The following is a 20,077-nucleotide window of genomic DNA, read 5'->3' on the forward strand; positions in this document are numbered from 1 at the left end:
AGATATAATACATGAGACTTCACTCTGCGTAAGTTGATGATAGAGAAAATAATCTGTTGCATTTATTTCTTCTGTTTGGTTTGGTGGAGATAAATTTACAGTGCTCTTGCTGGCCATCTTGATAGAATCATCGTCGTATCATGGGGTCCAAGTATGTCATCCAGGCGTGTTCATAAACCTCACTTGTGAGGTGTTGGAGCACTATATTCATATCCCCAGGTTGGGCGTGAAATTTCCGTTTTATTCTCCAAACAGAAGTTTAGTAGGTTTACTAACCATCTAGTTGTGTTAGTCGCTTGATGAAATTCAGCTGTAGTCTGAAACGCTGTGGATTTTAGATCCACTTGTATCTTTCGTCCTAGGTAATTCGCTCGCGAAGTCCTTTTGATGATGTAGGTGCACAACCAGGTGTGTCTGTCCTCGTTGAACTTTATGTAAAATCGCCTGACTGCCGATCCCTCGTCTTAACTTGACAGGGGAGGTCTCTAACTTGAAGAAAGGCAGTCTAATCATGAATGTTCAGGTTAACTGGACTGTAATGAGGCTTGCTCGTTCACTGATATATAGTTGTCACTTGTGACGTAAGTCTTGAACTGTGAATAGAGATCGACCTCTGTGTAGGTCGTTGTCCCTCGCGGTCCAATCAGAACAAGGCATTTTGATTCTGTATAATACCCGCTGCTGTGATGTCACCGGTGTGTAGCGGAAAAAACCCACCTTGAATAAATTCTTGTCGTCGTTGATATTAGCATAAACGTCGGTCTTCACCGTAGCTTCCCCGAAGTTATCCGAGTGACCACGTGTTTCGAGGGTTAATGGTAACCGCCAGCGAAACCTCCGGTGAAATATCTCGCTCTGTAATTTTATGCTGGGTAGGTTATTTTCCTGGTTGTCGTGAAAGTAATTTCAGTTTTGAATATAATTCCGACTTCCTTATATATAAGGGTATAAACAACTTGCAAGTTGTGAGCTTGTAGACTGTATACATGAATGTATCGTCATAATTGTAGAATTAACGTTGAACTTGTTGTACATATTTCTTCTCAGAAACTTTGACGATTAAGAGTTAACGCTGTAACAAGGCTGCTGTTCAATTTCGATATTGAATTGTCTGCAGATATGCGTAATGGTCACGCATGTAGATAATCGTATCGTCGTCCGGGATTGTATATTAGCAATTTATACGAATAGTTGATTTCTGTGAAGATCTATGAAATGTCGTTGACTAATAATACAGCGGCGTTCTGTGTTGTAAATAGCCTGAGCAATTATCTTCGGCGTGGAAGGCTTATAGGCGGCATCTGGCATACAGTTGATAATCAACTTATCGCGGCGTCTTGAAACGGACTGACGAGTAGCTATATATGACGAAGTGGCTAGTATATGGAAACCTTGGAGGAGACTTCCTCGGTGAGCGCCGGAGACTTCGCGAAGTTCTCGGTATCCTTCTAGATCTTCTGGGTGAAGTAGACTTGGAGCCACTTAGCCTTCGTGACCATCGCGAAGGTGTCGAGTCAAAGCCCGATTAGTATATATATATATATATAAATATATATATGAGCTTGCTTCGTGAACAGCCTCTGTGTTAACAGGATGTGGGATCGGTGGCGCTTGCCTAAGTAGGGCCGCATGGATCATCTTATCATATTCAGAAGTCGTGTTACGAAGTCTGGTGATAAGTGTCTAATTGATCGTTCTAGATCTATTTAGGCCAGCGAACATACGTCTCGTCATGGATTCAACAGAACCAATATCACGATTGTAGTTCTTATACTTGATATCGATGATCAACTTGTCTATGGGTTGATCTTCGGAGACTTGTGAGGGGCGTTGATAGTTCGCTGAAGCTCTTGTATAGTCCCTCGATGTCCTTCTAGATGATGATGATCTGGATTCAGGTGTCCTTCAAGCATGCCTTCGCCTGGCTTCCTCTGCGTCCGGTCGGGGAACGACGATATGACCTTCGCGAAGGCTTCCGTGATGTCTGATGGTCCGAGTCCACATCTAGGGATGAAACCGCATAAGGTGATGATCTATCCTGCCTTCGCGAAGTCCTTCGCGAAGGCTGTACATCTAGGTTCTTTCCGCCTTCGCGAAGGCTGTACATCTAGGTCCCTTCCGCCGAAGAAGGCCTTCGCGAAGAGCTGTACATCTAGGTCCTTCGCCGTCAAGGTGGTCCGTGACTTCCTTCGCGAAGGTGACATCGTCCTGGCTGCTACGTTGACGGGGGTGCCTCTGGGGTGCTGTCACGTTGGAGCCTTCAGCTGGCTCGGACCCTGCTACGCGAGATATTGGTCCTCCATGATGTTCATAATTTGTCGCATCATGTCTTCTGGGATGGTCTGCGGCGAAGGTCGTCGGTGCTTTATCTGCGGTGTTAATGGAGGGTCCACCGGAAAATCGTCCGACATCAGTGTAGAGGCATCAGGCTGCATGGTGATCTCTGCTGATGTCGTTGTAGCTGTCACCGGTCGTTTCTTGTGGCGTCGTCGGGGATGATGATCAGCTGATCATCGTAGAGGTCCAGGTCATCGGCTGGAACAATCTCGGTTGAGAAAGTCCTAGTAGACTTCGTTGATTTTCCCTCAGAGGTCGACGCTGCCCTGGGTGTCGCGGCGTCTGCGTTGAGTGTTGGTAATGATGGGACCCTCAGGACGATCATCGCATATCTCGCGTTGGTACATCAGGCTGCATGCTGATCTGTGCCGACATCGGTCAATCTTGATGTACATCGGTATGATGACCGGCTGATCATCATACAGGCCCAAAACTTCGATGGGAACGGTCTCGGTTGTTGAGATGTAGTAGAAAAACCCTCTAGTCTTCTGCTGCGACGATGGGATGTCTGGGGAAGCAGGATGCTTCTTGGAGATGGCGGACTCGCCCCACACCTCTCCACCACTCTAGCGGAACACCACACGCGGGGGAGTCGGCCAACAGCAGTAGACTGGCGAGGGTTCCGTGTATCAGTCATACTAGACTCTGCATACGCCGACCTATCTGCTGTGCGCGTGTGCCAAAGCGCAAAGTAAATATTAATAAAAGGTAGAATTGGATAAATTAGTACCGCAACTGCAATGTGAATATAATAAACATGGCCGTACATCATATTAAAGGCGGATCAGCAGCAGCATAAAAACGTAATCTGCAATAGTACAGAATTTTCATCAACGTAATCCACTGAAACAAACACGGTCCCCCGTGACTAAACTGTAGAAAAACGACTAAATATCAATATATAATCGTTGAAGGATACTAGCTAAACCTCTATAGATGTCTATACGAGGTAACTAACTAAATATAATTCAAAGGATATAGTGTGTCGGGAGACACAGGCGCTCTCACGTCCAGCTCACTGGGCGAAGAAGGAGAGAGTGAGGCACATGGGTAGAGGTGGCGCCCTCGTTCCCGAGCTTGTGGAAAGGAGGTAACTCGTGGTGAATACTAATTAGTGATTTTAAATTGAAGGGAGCTTCAATTAGGGAGATACAAGTGTTCCACTATGTTCGCAAGAAGAAGAAGACAAGCAAAAAGAGCATGAGTCAGGATAAGGAAAAATTAAGCTTTCATTAAAGCAACATGTGACAAGCTACATGAATACATACTAATTCTGAGAAACTGTTATGTTGGTGCTGCTTCATGCCAATTCTCAACCCGCTTCATGGTTTCTGTCAAGTTCTTCAACAACTTCTATTTAGAGGTACCAATATAACGATGGTGAGGTGAGGTGAAATGAGGTTAAACTTCGTACTTAAGATTATTTCGCTCATATGACGACGTGCATGCATGTGTATGTGTGGCTGCTTGTACTACCCCAGACTTAAGCTGGTTTTATAGTGCTAGCTCACTGAGATACCATGCTGCAGTTAAGCATGAATACCCCACATTATACAGATTCCGAGCTGACCAGTCCTTGTTGTACACATTAAGGCGGAGCGCCAGGCAGGGACCAACAAAAAGATATTTTAAAGTCTTTTGGCATTACGCGGCCAGGGATCGAACCAGCGACCTTCCGCTCTCAGAGCGGATGCTCCAACCACGGAGGCGGTCCACTATAATGAAGAATAAGTACAACAGGTCATAGCAAATATAATGTCTGGTCAGTGAGCACACTATGACAGACTCAAGCTGTAGCATTTTTCACAACACAACCATTGCAAGCATATTCAAATTCATCCCTGAGTTGAATTGTTGATAAGTTCAATTTACTCTGTTATGATCAAGAGACTGTGAGAAGGGACAACAGAGAAAATAAAGTTTTAGATTGCGATGGCACTTCACGAATCTAAAAGTGATTTTGTACACTGCTAGATGCACATGTGTGTCCATTAATGTGTGAGTAATGTAAGATGTATGATGTGTTGAGAAACACATGCCAGTGGAAGATGTAAGATACCATGTTGAGTAACACATGCCCATGGAAGATGTACGATGCCAGGTTGAGTAACACATGCCCATGGAAGATGTAAGATGCCATGTTGAGTAGCACATGCCCATGGAAGATGTAATATGTCATGTTGAGTAACACATGCCCATGGAAGATGTATGATGCCATGTTGAGTAACACATGCCCATGGAAGATGTATGATGCCATGTTGAGTAACACATGCCCATGGAAGATGTATGACGCCATGTTGAGTAACACATGATCATGTAAGATGTAAGATGCCATGTTGAGTAACACATGCCCATGGAAGATGTATGATGCCATGTTGAGTAACACATGCCAATGGAAGATGTATGACGCCATGTTGAGTAACACATGATCATGTAAGATGCCATGTTGAGTAACACATGTCAATGGAAGATGTATGATGCCATGTTGAGTAACACATGCCCATGGAAGATGTAAGATGCCATGTTGAGTAGCACATGCCCATGGAAGATGCCATGTTGAGTAACACATGCCCATGTAAGATGTAAGATGCAATGTTGAGTAACACATGATCATGTAAGATGTAAGATGCCATGGTGAGTAACACATGCCCATGTATCATGCCATGTTGAGTAACACATGCCCATGGAAGATGTAATATGCCATGTTGAGTAACACATGCCCATGGAAGATGTATGATGCCATGTTAAGTAACACATGCCCATGGAAGATGTATGATGCCATGTTGAGTAACACATGCCCATGGAAGATGTAAGATGCCATGTTGAGTAACACATGCCCATGGAAGATATAAGATGCCATGTTGAGTAACACATGCCTTGAGTAACACATGCCCATGTAAGATGTAAGATGTCATGTTGAGTAACACATGCCCATGGAAGATGTATGATGCCATGTTGAGTAACACATGCCCATGTAAGATGCCTTGTTGAGTAGCACATGCCCATGGAAGATGTATCATGCCATGTTGAGTAACACATGCCCATGGAAGATGCCATGTTGAGTAAAATGCCCATGTAAGATGCCATGTTGAGTAGCACATGCCCATGGAAGATGTATGATGCCATGTTGAGTAACACATGCCCATGTAAGATGCCATGTTGAGCAACACATGCCCATGTAAGATGCCATGTTGAGTAACAAATGCCCATGTAAGATGCCATGTTGAGTAACACATGCCCATGGAAGATGTATGATGCCATGTTAAGTAACACATGATCATGGAAGATGCCATGTTGAGTAGCACATGCCCATGGAAGATGTAAGATGCCATGTTGAGTAACACATGCCCATGGAAGATGCCATGTTGAGTAACACATGCCCATGTAAGATGCCATGTTGAGTAACACATGCCCATGTAAGATGTAAGATGCCATGTTGAGTAACACATGCCCATGGAAGATGCCATGTTGATTAACACATGCCCATGGAAGATGTATGATGCCACATTGAGTAACACATGCCCATGTAAGATGTAAGATGCTATGTTGAGTAACACATGATCATGTAAGATGTAAGATGCCATGTTTAGTAGCACATGCCCATGGAAGATGTAAGATGCCATGTTGAGTAACACATGCCCATGTAAGATGTATGAAGCCACGTTGAGGAACACATGCCCATGTAAGATGCCATGTTGAGTAGCACATGCCCATGGAAGATGTATGATGCCATGTTGAATAACACATGCCCATGTAAGATGCCATGTTGAGTAACACATGCCCATGGAAGATGCTATGTTGAGTAGTACATGCCCATGGAAGATGTATGATGCCATGTTCAGTAACACGTGCCCATGTAAGATGCCATGTTTAGTAGCACATGCCCATGGAAGATGTATGATGCCATGTTGAGTAACACATGCCCATGGAAGATGCCATGTTGAGTAACACATGCCCATGTAAGATGCCATGTTGAGTAACACATGACCATGTAAGATGTATGATGCCATGTTGAGTAACACATGCCCATGGAAGATGCCATGTTGAGTAACACATGCCCATGGAAGATGCCATGTTGAGTAGCACATGCCCATGTAAGATGTATGATGCCATGTTGAGTAGCACATGCCCATCGAGTGAGTGAGTGAGTGAGTTAAGATTTTTAGTCACATCGGCAATATTTCAGCCATATCGTGACTAAAGCAAGTTCTAAATATATCAACAATTTAAGTGAAATTATAAAATTCTGCCAATGAAGGACAGTAAAATAACTAGATTATCACAGATATAGAACATGCCCATGGAAGATGTATGATGCCATGTTGAGTAACACATGCCCATGGAAGATGTATGTTGAGTAGCACATGCCCATGGAAGATGCCATGTTGAGTAGCACATGCCCATGTAAGATGTATGAGGCCATGTTGAGTAACACATGCCCATGGAAGATGCCATGTTGAGTAGCACATGCCCATGGAAGATGCCATGTTGAGTAGCACATGCCCATGGAAGATGTATGATGCCATGTTGAGTAACACATGCCCATGGAAGATGCCATGTTGAGTAGCACATGCCCATGGAAGTTGTATGATGCCATGTTGAGTAACAAATGCCCATGTAAGATGTAAGATGGCATGTTGAGTAACACATGCCCATGTAAGATGTATGATGCCAGGTTGAGTAACACATGCCCATGGAAGATGTATGATGCCATGTTGAGTAACACATGCCCATGGAAGATGTATGATGCCATGTTGAGTAACACGTGCCCATGTAAGATGTATGATGCCATGTTGAGTAACACATGCCCATGTAAGATGTATGATGACACGATGAGTAACACATGCCTATGGAAGATGTAAGATGCCATGTTGAGTAACACATGCCCATGGAAGATGTATGATGACACGATGAGTAACACATGCCCATGTAAGATGTATGATGCCATGATGAGTAACACATGCCCATGTAAGATGCCATGTTGAGTAACACATGCCCATGGAAGATGTATGATGCCATGTTGAGTAACACATGCCCATGGAAGATGTAAGATGCCATGTTGAGTAACACATGCCCATGGAAGATGTATGATGTCATGTTGAGTAACACATGCCCATGTAAGATGCCATGTTGAGTAACACATGCCCATGTAAGATGCCATGTTGAGTAGCACATGCCCATGTAAGATGCCATGTTGAGTAGCACATGCCCATGTAAGATGTAAGATGCCATGTTGAGTAACATGTGCCCATGTGAGATGCATGATGCCACATGGAGTAACATGTGCCCATGTGAGATGCATGATGCCATGTGAGTGGCTCGTCATCATGCAGTATGTGTGATGCCACATAGAGTGAGATGTATCATTCCATGTGTTATGTATGCCTGACCTCATCTTCCACTAGGCTCCTCTTGATAGCTGACCATGAGTTGTCTGGCATGTAAGTCTCAGTTGTGGCACTGCCAAAGTCACACACCTTGATCAGACCCTGGGCGCTCACCAGCAGATTCTCAATCTAAGGCAAACACACAAGTTACAATTTTAATCATCACACTGTTACTACAGAACACAGTTCATGTCCACACACCTCTCAACTAAACACAATGCCATCATAAACAGAGAGGTCTTGAGAACTAGCAATCTCATCGAAATATTTTACCACAACAGGGCACCTTCTGAGAACATCCATAGAAAGTGGAGGACCATCAGCTTGCAACAATTGAAAACAAAACAAAACTTGTTACCAAGCATGAACATAATACAAGAATTAAAGATTGTTGCATTGTGGTTCCAAGAACCATTACATCGGTGTATCAAAGACTGTTGAATAAGCACACTCATAGTCAGACAAAACTAGTGAGTGTGTGAGTGAGTTTAGTTTTACGCCACACTCAGCAATATTCCAGCTATATGGCGGCGGTCTGTAAATAATCGGGTCTGGACCAGACAATCCAGTGATCAAGAGCATGAGCATCGGTCTGCACAATTGGGCACCGATGACATGTGTTGACCAAGCCAGCGAAGCGTGACCACCCGATCCCGTTAGTTGCCTCTTACGACAAGCATGGGTTACTGAAGATCAATATTCTAACCCGGACCTTCACGGGTTAGACAAAACTAAGCCTAGTAAACTGGTATGATAGAAATTACAGGAAACAGACTGTCTTTATCTAACTTACTTCAGGAGTACTTTACTCTCACAAGCTTGGTGTTCCACCATGTCAGCACACAAAATGGCACCATGTGTCTCGTTTTTACGTAGCCAAGCATTGCATAAAATATAGTGACCCAAACATGTTTTTATTACAAATGTAGGGATCATGTATGCTCTGATGATGTGCTTCACGCAGTGACGTGTTAGAGAAGGGGTGGGTATAAATTAGCAGTGAGTTTGAAGTTTTGTATGAGGGGGTCACTTTACATGTGGCAATATACGGTAATTCAACATCAGCATCAGACACATGCGGATGCTCCTTGTTCAGATATGACATGAGAGGTTAATCAAGGAAACAAATCTGGATCCCGTGATAACAATAAATGTAAATGGGCATACCTTGAGATCCCGGTGCACTATGGGTGGTTTCTGCTTGTGCATGTGTTGCACACCCTTACAAGTCTGGTAGAACACCTTCAGCACCTGGTCACAGGGCAGAGGGGTGGAACGTGCATTCAGAATGTGTACTAGTTCACCACCTGCAACAAATAGAGGAGATGAGATGTTCCAGCTGTCTTCCTGGCCATCTCTGTAGTACAGCAAAGTTAGGCTGTACTTACATGAGACCAGCAGATAAGACTCCAAGGCATAAGAAGAGCTGAGGCAAGACAGAGATAAGAAGTGGACCTGGTGGTGCTGCACGTACCTGAACACAGCTCGGTGAGCAGGAGGTATTCATGCTGGCCATGGTCAGACTCTTCCTTCCCTATAGCTGCTGCAGTGATGAACTGAACTATGTGTGGGTGGCCAGACAGTTTCTTCTGACACAGGTTCAGGAAAATCAAAAGTAGTTGGATGGACAGAAAAGATAAGATGGGTGTTTCTTTGGACATATGTATTAAATGGACAAACAGCCTTGTATCTTTTCCCAAAGGTTTCTGCCATGACCAAGTTAATGGATGAGTAGTTATGGTATTAGGTTGTCTAATGATCATGCAAACTTGCACAGACAGAACAATCTTAATTACTCCTATCAAACAAAATTAAATTAATTTAAATATTCATGATATGACTTTATCATCCAAAACTGTGTTCCACAGGAGTTATCGCTTGTGTGAGATCAAATGATATCTCCTAGGAGATATCGTTTTGACAGTAGATTTTGTACAATGCCCTGACAATGCTATGGCGTCATCAACTTGATGATGTCACAATGCTATGACATCGCTGCACTGCAAGTCTAATGGTAGTACAGTGTTGAGAGATGTACATTTGTCATTGAAAACTAATGAAGAATGATTTTTGATGATAAATAGAATCTCACCCTCATGTCTACTGACATCAATTATATCAACACTCGTTGATAAAGGTAAAAATATCCTCGGCAAGCCTCGGATATTTGTAACTTTATCAACTCGTGTTGATATAATTGATATCAGTAGACACTTGGGTGAGATTCTCTATATACTTATTCTGACACAACATATTGTAATTGCCTTTTTCACATATAACATATAACACACAACTGAAAACATAACTCTTTAATATCCAGGGCAAACTTTGCCTTTAGTTTCTAATCAGAAGTATCTGTTGGAGATCCCTCATTGCCTTCGCTTCAGGAGCAGGTGAGTTTAGCTAGAAAAGTACTCCAATTATATGACAGCATATTAGGTTAAATGTGTGAAGAAAGCTGAAAGTCACATCAATCTCAGATGGGCCTGAGTATAGTGCTGATAAACCTCCACACATACCGGTAACTGGAGGTCTGGGATGACTAGGGATTTCTCATCCACACAGCACAATGCAATCCTGCAGTTGGGGTGGGGCCTGCAGATTTCATAACCAGCACTTGTTTATGTCAGGATTAGACTATGCCCAGTGAACTTTCCCTTGACTAATCCTGTATCACCTGTCACATTCTTACAACAACATCGAAAAATAGGCTCCATTGTCGAGTAACTGGCAGTTGCCATTATGCAACGCTTGGCAGATAGGAAGGAATAGTAACAGTTTACCAGGGAGGTTGTTCTATTTTTAGAAATTGGAAATTTTAATATAAATTGTATATTTATATACTTATCCTATCTCACGACTTGCACCTCTCTCTCTTGCTTCGACTTTTAGTGGAACGACTGTAAACTTTTTTCCATAGGCCTCCTTGTCCATTGGTCCGTGCACTCCATACTACTCTCCTTAATTAGCTTCCTAGTTCCTAATAAAGTGTGCAGCATGCTCCACTAATTGCCCACGTGACTATCTGGAATGATCATTCTCATCTTGGAGCCAACGTTGAAATCTGAGTAGTGGGCAGGCCGGGCGGGCATCCATCGCGTGAGATAGGGTAAGTATATAAATATACAATTTATATTAAACTTTCCAAATTTTTAAACTTATCCTATCTCACGACTTGCACTTATCCCACGGTTGGACGGCGGGCCGTAGATTACCCTTCTGTCTGGACAGTGCGAACAGCTGGTCTTGGAGCTGTGTGGACTGATGACAACTGTAGATAGTGATGTACAAGGGAGGCCTGTTACGCATGCACGCAACTCCTATGCTTGTAGTGGGTTCTCCGGAACCCGTTGGCTTACTAAGCACAACGACTCCCAGGGAGATGGGTGCTCCCGAGCGATGTGATGTTCGGCCGCAACCTTGTACAAGACAAGGGACGCAACTCGGCAAGTAAGCCTCGCCTCGCCACGATTTACAAGGTACCCCCGTAATTAAAGTCTTGCGACTAGAATCGGGCCAGACTCGCTTCAAGAAGGCCCCCCAGACACCAACCGAGGCGGGTGAAAGAGAAACATAACTCGGCATCTCCAAGGTTTAACGTTCAGTTCCGGGCAGCATCAAATTGACCCTCACTCCTTTGCCTAAGCTTAGTCAAAGGATGTGCCCGGCAACTTTGGAGGCAGAACCCATATAATGAGAACAAAAGGTTGAGATCCAGTTCAACTTTTATTCAGTATACACAAGGAAGTAGTAACGCGAATGCGGAACCGTCCCTCATCTGCGTTGTTGGGCTGATGTAAGCTGCTGAGCCAGTACAAGAGGTCCAAACTGGTGTAGTCTCTGGACATCCGTGACAGACAGGTCTCGCAGGTAATGTGAAGAGAGGACTGTATCAGAACGCCAGAAGCAACCTTCCATGATAGCGGTCAAGGAGCAGTTGCTATGGAGGGCCATCGTCAAGCTAGTGCACGAGTCTCATGAGGATTGGAAGCGGCTGGAGGAGGCAACCCTGCAACGTTGTAGGCTCGCAGGATCGTGGCACGCATCCAGAAGGCCAATGTGGTCCGGGAAACCTCAGTTCTTGAAGCGTTTGACAAGGGTATGAAGAGGCGCTTCCGTAGCCGTTGACGATCCTTGGAGACAGCCAGGTAAACGTGTAGAGCCCTAACAGGGCAGAGTGTCAAATCTTCATTATCATCAGGCCCAAGAATGGTGGACAACGGGGGAATGGTAAACATCCGGTCCGGTTGCCCTGGCAGTTGGTTTTTCGCAATGAAGTCCCAGCAGAGACCCAGGAAAGCCTTGCCATGCTTCTTCCGCTCGAACCGCACCCAATTGACATCAAGTGCATGCAGGTCAGATATACGAGCAGCGGTAGCCAAAGCTACCAGGAAGAATGTCTTGAATGTCACTTGTTCGAAGTCCTTATCTTCTAAAGGTTCATAATCTGTAGAAATCATATGACGAAGGACGACGGACAGATCCCAGGCCGGAGGTCTGAACTTCTTGGACTGGTCAGAGAGTCTATAGGAGCGTAGAAGACTCTGCAACTCGGGAACAGTGAAATCTTCATGCCCATGGTGGTAGCCAAAACCGAGTTGATGGCAGCTAAGTAGGTAGCTAACGTAGTACCCTTGAGTTTCTTAGATGCTGGAGAAACTCAGCAACGACCTGAGCCGAGGTGGAAGTGGGAGATGCAATTCCCCTAAGCTTGCAATAGTCTTCAAACTTCTTCCACTTGTTGTCGTACAAGGAACGGGTTGAAGTATGATGCGCTGAAGTAATAGCTATGGCTACTCTGAAGATGCGCTAAACGTGTAGATTGAGGGTCTGAGGTGACCCGTGGCGCAGTTCCAAGTGAGGGTGAAGAAGTATGTCGTCCCAGTTGGGAAGCGGTACTGGGTTTGGCTCTGCCAGGCTTCTTAGGTTGACGAACCAACTTCTTGCTGGCCAGAAGGGTGCGACCAAAAGCGGCCAATAGTTTCTGTATTACTTTTGGTAGCAGAGCTGGCGGGGGGAACGCGTAGGCATTGAGACCCTCCCATGATATTGCCAACGTGTTGAGGTCCCACGCCACGGAGTCTGGGATTGGTGATACGAACTTTGGAAGTTGGTTGTTGAACCATGTGGCGAAAAGATCTATTTGAGGCCGTGATAATGGGTAGATCATCGATTGAAAGATCTGGGGCAGTAACTTGCACTCTGTCGGAGACGGTCGGTTGGATCAGGACAAGGCATCGGCGATCACATTTTTTACGCCGGGAATGTGTCTGGCTCTGGCTACGATGTTGAGTGAGTCGATGAGATAGAAGAACCTGATCGCCCATTGTAGCAGATTTGCCGAGCCTGTCGAGCCTAGATGATGGCTTGAATTACCGCCTTGAATTCCAGCTTGTTTATATGAAGTACCCGTTCATCAGATGACCACAGCCCAGCCACTTGGTGGTCGAGGGCATCATAGAGGCAAAGGGCATCATAGAGACTCCGGCACAAACATTCTGTTCGTCGAGCCACCATTGAAGGACTGGACGAAGCTGTTCTGGAAGGCAAATTAGTTCCTTGGGGTTGTCAGCCTGTCACCCTATCTGTCTGAGCAGCGTGGTGGTGAACTGTAGCTGGTGAAGCAATACGATTGGATCCTGTTGAGCCTGGATGCAATCGTCTATGTAGCTTTCGAAGGTGATCCCTTGAAAGTGGAGGAAGCTCGTTATTGGCATGGTAATTCGGGTAAAAAGCCACGGGGCCGTGGAAATTCCAAATGGTAGGACTTTCCATTGGTTGTGATTCGTGTTGAACACGAAGCGAAGGTACTTCCGGTGTTCTGGATGTATCGGAACGTGAAGATAAGCATCCTGAAGTTCTAGGCTGATGAGGAAGTCTCCCTTCTTCTGCGTAAAAGGTTGATCGACACCATCCTGAAGTGAGAGGGTGGAAGCAGGAATCGGGCATTGAACAACTTCATATTGAAGATGAGCCGGACTTTGTTGGAATTTTTCTTTGGAACCAAGAAGATTGGGGAGTAGAATCCTGGAGTGACGGGCAATCGACCTAGGAGCTCTATCCCGAGTTTGTCTAATAGCGTACCTATTGTGGATTGCAGAGTCTGAAGCTGGTCCACAGGATATGAGCGATGAGCCGGATGTGACGTCAGAGGTGGACTGCCAATAACGGGTTGCTGATAGCTGTGAAGTAGCAGGTTGGTGACGTACGAATCTTTGAGGATGGTCCAATTCGGGGGGAAGATCTGCAATCTCCCGCCTACCGGAGTGTTGTAAATCAGAACGACTGGGGGCAGGAGGTCCCAATCGTGAGATTGTCTCAAGCCGTCACTGCTTCCCGGCGCTGGTCCCTGGGCCAGAGTTGGTCCTGGGGGGGCGACGGGAGGAACCACCACAGCCAGATATGTTTCCTCTGCCACGGCCTTGAGTGGATGTGCCACGAAAAAGATTGCGTAAATCCCGGATTGGTAGGGGTGAACTGTGCAGTTTGATGCTGTTTTAATGAGTCCTGGAGCTGTGACTTCTGTATCTTTAACAGTTCAATCGAGACTTGAAAGTGGGTTTCTTTATCAACTTTAGTAGATACTTCTTGGATGCTACCATTGAAGAGGGAGTCAGTAAACTAAGGCTGGTGAAACAGTTCTGTTTTAAATCCCTCCTCCCATGAAGAGATGTTAAGGGGTCCACGTCGGCGAACAGCAAGAGTGTAGCCCCAAAAATGAGACAACTGATCCAGGATAATTTGGAACTGGTCCAGAGCTAAAGTCATGCATCCTCGGATGTAAGCGTCTTGATCAGAGTAAGTATGCTCCAGAGCAGTGTTAACAGCGTCGACTGATGCAATGACGCAACTAATAGATGGCAACATCTTTCTCACGGCTGAATCCATGTGAGCCAACTCTTGGTCCTCAATAAGGTAGGGCAAAGCAGCTTGTTTGCCACACAGGGTTCCAATATCCTCATCCACTGTTGGAGCCATAGAGATTTTTGTTTGGCCGTGGACATGAGAGGTAGAAGGATTATATCTGGGAGCAGAGAATCCGTCCTTAATTCGTTTCAGGCTCTTGAAACCATCATTTAGTGTACTGAAAAATTTCAGAATACAAGGTCGAGGTGGTAGGATGATGGTAGACCAATCCGGTTCCTAAGAGTATAAGAGTGATCCAGGTCATCTGCTGAAGTACTCAAGGGAAGTTGGAGCTTCTCAACAATCCAAAGGAGTACCTGAGGTGTCTCAACTGCTGCAAAGCTACCCCCACTGGTAGATAACTCAGTGGTGAACAGGAGATGCAGGCATGGTTGTTTGGACTGGATCAATCTCAGGAGGTGGACCAGATGAAAAGCCAGGATCTACCGAAGCCGGATGGGCTGGAGTAGACAGCTTTATTTGGTTCCAGGCTGAGGTTATGGCCCTGATCATCATATTTAGATCCAGAGTCATTGTAGGAGTGGAATTGTTATCAGGTTCCCATGACTCAGCTATGATCCTAGAGTGAGTCGAAGGATTCTCTGAGCGTGTAAACGGAAATTCGTAAGAAACTGTAGGCCTATTAGTGGTATCAGAGCAATGATCACCCGAACGTCGGTCAGAGGAACTGTATCGAGATCTCGACGTGGTAAGTACCAAAGTAGGTTGGTAAACCGGTGAACTGGATTCCCTAGTATGGCTAGGTGATCCGGTATGATATGAAGAACTAGTCCGGGTCGCTGTAGTTCTAGTTGGTGATCTGGTTCTGATTGGAGCTCTGGTTCGACCATCTGAATAGGATCGGCCATGAGATGTGGATCTGTACTGTGATCCCGATTGGTCAATGGCTCTGTAAGGTGATCTAGATCATATAGGTGACCTGGGTTGGTAAGATGATCTGGATCGATTCGATGCACTAACTGGAAACTGTGATCGTGATCTGGATCTATAAGGTGATCTGGATCGAACAGGTGATCTGGTTTGCAGTTGCGATCTGGCTTGATTTGGTGATCTGGATTGGTTAGGTGATCGACTTTGATGTTGTGATCTGCATCGATCCGGTGATCTTGATCGGCACGGTGATCTAGAATGCGCTTGTGAAGGTGATCTAGAATGATGTGGCGATCTGGATCGGCGATTAGGTGACGAAACCTGAAGTGTTGATTCATGATGAACGTCCACCGGCAACACTGTTGTAGCCAGCCCCGTCCGGTTCAATGAACTGTGAAGAGACAGTTGGCTGGTTGAAGCCGCGGTTGGCCAGGCTCCAAACAAACTGAGACAGTCGAGGGATATGTACTGATGATCTGGATGATGATAGTGTTGATCCAAGGTCCCCTGGTAGTGTGGATGGGACAGGCAACGAAGAATTGTCGATCACAACCACCCACGAGTGATCTGACGCTATGGAAGGAGGTAACTGATGCGTACGTAATAGGTGCCGAACGTCCTCAGATAAGTAAGAATCTGATGAAGCGTCCATAAAATCCTCTTGAACCACAGACGTCGCTCTCTTGCGTGAACGTATGATTTTCTGTCGCTGTAACTTGATACGCTTGGCGGGAGTGGGGTCAGATTCTGTTGATTTCCTGTCTCTATGGGCGATTCTCCGGGAGCAAACACGAAGGTAGGCCTTAAAATCCTTATCTTTTAGTGAATTACACTTGCCACATCGTTTGTTCCAGTTACATTGTACAATACAGTTACTGCAAGACGAGTGAGGGTCGAGGGACGAATAATTCGTCTTGCATTGAGCACAAACTTTCCTTTTCCTTGACTGATTATCAGTTTTCCCCATGATGTTAGGGTCCCTAATATACAGCACGTCCACACAGTCGTGCGACAAGAAAGGAGAATGATCATTCAAGGTAGTCACGTGGGCAATTAGTGGAGCATGCTGCAAGCTTTATTGGAACTAGGAAGCTAATTATGGAGAGCAGCATGGAGTGCACGGGCGAATGGACAAGGAGGCCTATGGAAGAAAGTTTACATTCGTAAAAGAGAGAGAGGTGCAAGTCGTGAGATAGGCTAAGTTTAAAAATTTGGATTTTCCAAAATTAGACAAAGCTAATATAGTTGGTACATTTTGTTCAGAGATAAGTCCACAGCAAACCACACAAACAGACTAAGATACTAACAATCTCTCAGAATATCTGACACTATCTCACACAAGGGAATTTATGTTGACTATGGTTATAAGCAGCTACGTTGGCAACTAATTTATGGCTGTTGTAACTGTGGTTCATTATACTAATTTCGACTAAAATATAACACAAAAGACAACAAAAATGAATACAGTCAATATATTTGTCAGTTCCTGATAAGTGTGTTCATTATCAACATAGTTTCCTGTAGGTGGCGAATACTGATCACTGGCTTGTAACAATAATCAAAATAATAATATGAAATAGTGCTAAGTGATTTTTTGACAACCTAAAAATTTATTGCATATCAACAACAGTTAAATTCTTTGACAATCTTGCTCTCCATAATTTATACATAAAAATAATTTGTAAATAAATGTAGAAAATTTAACTAAACCTGCAGAGGTTTCCAATTCTTTGAAGAGAGTCGTCCTTGGGGTACATATATGCATTTTCTGCAGCTGAAAATGTCCTGGGACAGTTGTATCAATGTTTTAATAAAAATATTGTACAATAAATAAAATCTTTTTATCTATTATACGGCCGCCACCACGTGGAGTTACCTCCCTGCTATGCATGTGCAGCCAACCAGGTAAGCACCTAGGCCTGTATCATCATTCCTTCTGCTGAATAAATCAGTGAACAGAATTGCGGGGAGGTGGGCGGCCCTACCCCAAAGACGACTCTCTTCAAAGAATTGGAAACCTCTGCAGGTTTAGTTAATTCTTTTTCAGAGAGATTGTCCTTGGGGTACATATATGCATAAACACAGACTCCCAAAGACCGGAGGCCAGGGTTGAGGGAATTCTGTCAAAGTACACATGAATAGCGATCGTTAAGAATAATGTAACAGACGACACAACACTCACCTGTCATGTGTCCCGGATCTTCCCCGAGAGGCATTATGGGAGGGTAACCGACAGGGAGGATAGGTACTTAGAACCGACCTCACAGGTTAAGCATAGCAAGTACGCACACAGTGCTAAAATATACAACCCCACTCACATCATGGTCTATTAGAGAGCACCGTAGGGGGGAAAAACCAACTCACAACCGACCATAATCTCCGGAGAGAATCGAAAGGAGTTAGATCACACAACAGCGGACATATCAATAAACACAATTGAAAGCAGCGTCAACTAACCAGATAACCAAGACTCACTCGGTCAGGGTGGCAGGACACTGTCCACTGGAGAGAACAGAACGGCCAAAACGCGCACGATCACGTGAATGTGTATCAAGCTGATAGTGCCTGATAAAAGTGCTAGGCCGGCTCCAAATAGCGGCAGAGCAGATCTCCTCAATGGGTAGTGCCAATGCAAAAGCTTTTGACGTGGCTACTGCCCTGACCAAGTGAGCCTTCAACCCCTCAGGGGGAGGCTTGCCCTTAACCTGATAAGCAGCACAAATGACCGAAACAAGCCAGTGAGACAGGGTCTGTTTGCTAGCCGGCACCCCAGCCTTCCCGCCACTGTAACAGCAGAACAGATGGGTAGGAGAGGTCCCCGATGTGGAAGGCTGGGTAAGAGTAGGAAGTTCGATAGGAGCTGTCACATGGAAAGCGTGATCGACCTTCGGGCGGTAAGTATCCGGGAGGCGAATACTGACACGATCGGGATGGAACACAGTCAGCGCCGGGTCTGCCGACATAGCATGTAAGTCGCCGACCCTACGTCCAGATGTTACCACCACCAGAAATACAGCCTTCCATGTTAACAACTGAATGGAAATAGCCGATAGACGTGAGAACGTAGGACTGGACAGCCAATCTAGCACAATTGACAAATCCCAAGGTGGGCTGGTTCGCCTGACTGCAGGTCGAACCCGATCCACGCCAGCTAAAAAGCGCTGCATGAGAGGGTGCTGCCCCAGAAGAGCACCTTCGACAGGGGTGTAAAAAGCGGAAATAGCGGGAGTAGCCGCGAATGGTCGAAGCCGCCAAGCCTTCTTCCAAACGAGCTTGCAAAAACTCCAATACTCGGACTAAATCCGCAGAAAAGGGATCTGCAATCCCCTTATCTGAACACCAGCGCACATAGCAGGACCACCTATCCTCATACTGAACGTTTGTCGAATCCCGCCTCGAAGCCAGAATTGTGTCTGCAACTGCTGCAGGAATTCCGTGTGCTTCGAGGCTAGACCTGACAGAGGCCAAGCCACCCACTGAATCCTTGGATTGGGGTATGGCATGCCGTTCTTAGTGAGAATGTCTGGTCGCAAAGGTAATAGAACAGGAGGCTGAGCCAGAAACCTGAGAATTACCGGAAACCAGCTCTGTGACGGCCATAGCAGTGCCAGTAGCACAAGTAGCCGAGCTGGCTGGGTGGACAGCTGGGAGAGGACCCGGGGAATGAGTGTCAGTGGCGGGAACGCCCAGAGCACTTTGCCTGTCCAATCCAGCAGGAAGGCGTCGGAAGCCAACACCCTCTGGTCCGGTATTCGAGAGCAGAACACGGGTATATGATTCGTCCCGCCGGACGCAAACAGATCCACCTGGAACGATCCATACAACTGGGAGATAACTCCAAATATCTGCCGGTCAAGCATCCACTCGTGCGGGGCCAGGATCCGGCGAGAGAGAGCGTCTGCTCGCACGTTCTCCAGCCCCGGGAGATAATCAGGAAGCACCTGACAGTCGCACCAGAGGAGATACTCCCACGTCTCCCAAAGGAGCGCTAGGGACACCGTGCCGCCTTGCTTGAGGATGTACGTCATGGCCGTACGGTTGTCCAACTGAAGACGAAACCTGGCCCTAAACATGCTCCCGGAAGCGCTCAAAACCAAATGCAAAGCTCTCAGTTCCAAGACGTTGATGTGAAGGCAGGCTTTGTCTTTGACCAGAGTCCGGACACCGACAGACTGCCCAGAACACACTCACCCAGCCCGTGAGGGACGCATCGGTTTGAACTGTAAGAACTGGCGTCGGGATTTCCAAAGGGATCCCCTTGGAGAGATTCCTGACATTGGTCCGACACTGAAGGTGAGGAGACAACCACCCGGACTGTGAGACTCTGCTCCAGATCCTCCGAATGAGCCCACCGACTCGCCAAAGCTTGCTGTATAGGGACGCATCCTCAACCGCGCCCGCCACACTACAGAGATAGTTGCCGCCATATGGCCCAGTAGACGGAGCCAAGTCCGCGCTGGTGCCTAGGGCTGGGAGAGGAACGGAGACACCATCTCCCGCACTCTGGTGACCCGGTCGGGCGACAAGGAGACAAGATCCTTGTGAGTTTGGAACCG

General features: G+C 45.9%; 1 protein-coding gene across 1 annotated transcript in view; it reads right to left on the bottom strand.

The window, feature by feature from the left end:
- The window catches only part of LOC124263682 (cyclin-G-associated kinase-like), an 81,251-nt gene that overhangs the window by 49,366 nt on the left and 11,808 nt on the right, over nt 1-20,077 (bottom strand). The window contains exons 4-6 of the mRNA XM_046698336.1: nt 9,199-9,313; nt 8,892-9,031; nt 7,728-7,853 (exon numbers count right to left, since the gene is read on the bottom strand). Of these exons, the coding sequence (XP_046554292.1) occupies nt 7,728-7,853; nt 8,892-9,031; nt 9,199-9,313 (381 nt within the window). The remainder of the gene's footprint in view (nt 1-7,727; nt 7,854-8,891; nt 9,032-9,198; nt 9,314-20,077) is intronic.

This window comes from Haliotis rubra, unplaced genomic scaffold (assembly GCF_003918875.1).
Source record: "Haliotis rubra isolate DU_JTF1 unplaced genomic scaffold, ASM391887v1 Scf894, whole genome shotgun sequence".
NCBI lineage: Eukaryota > Metazoa > Mollusca > Gastropoda > Lepetellida > Haliotidae > Haliotis > Haliotis rubra.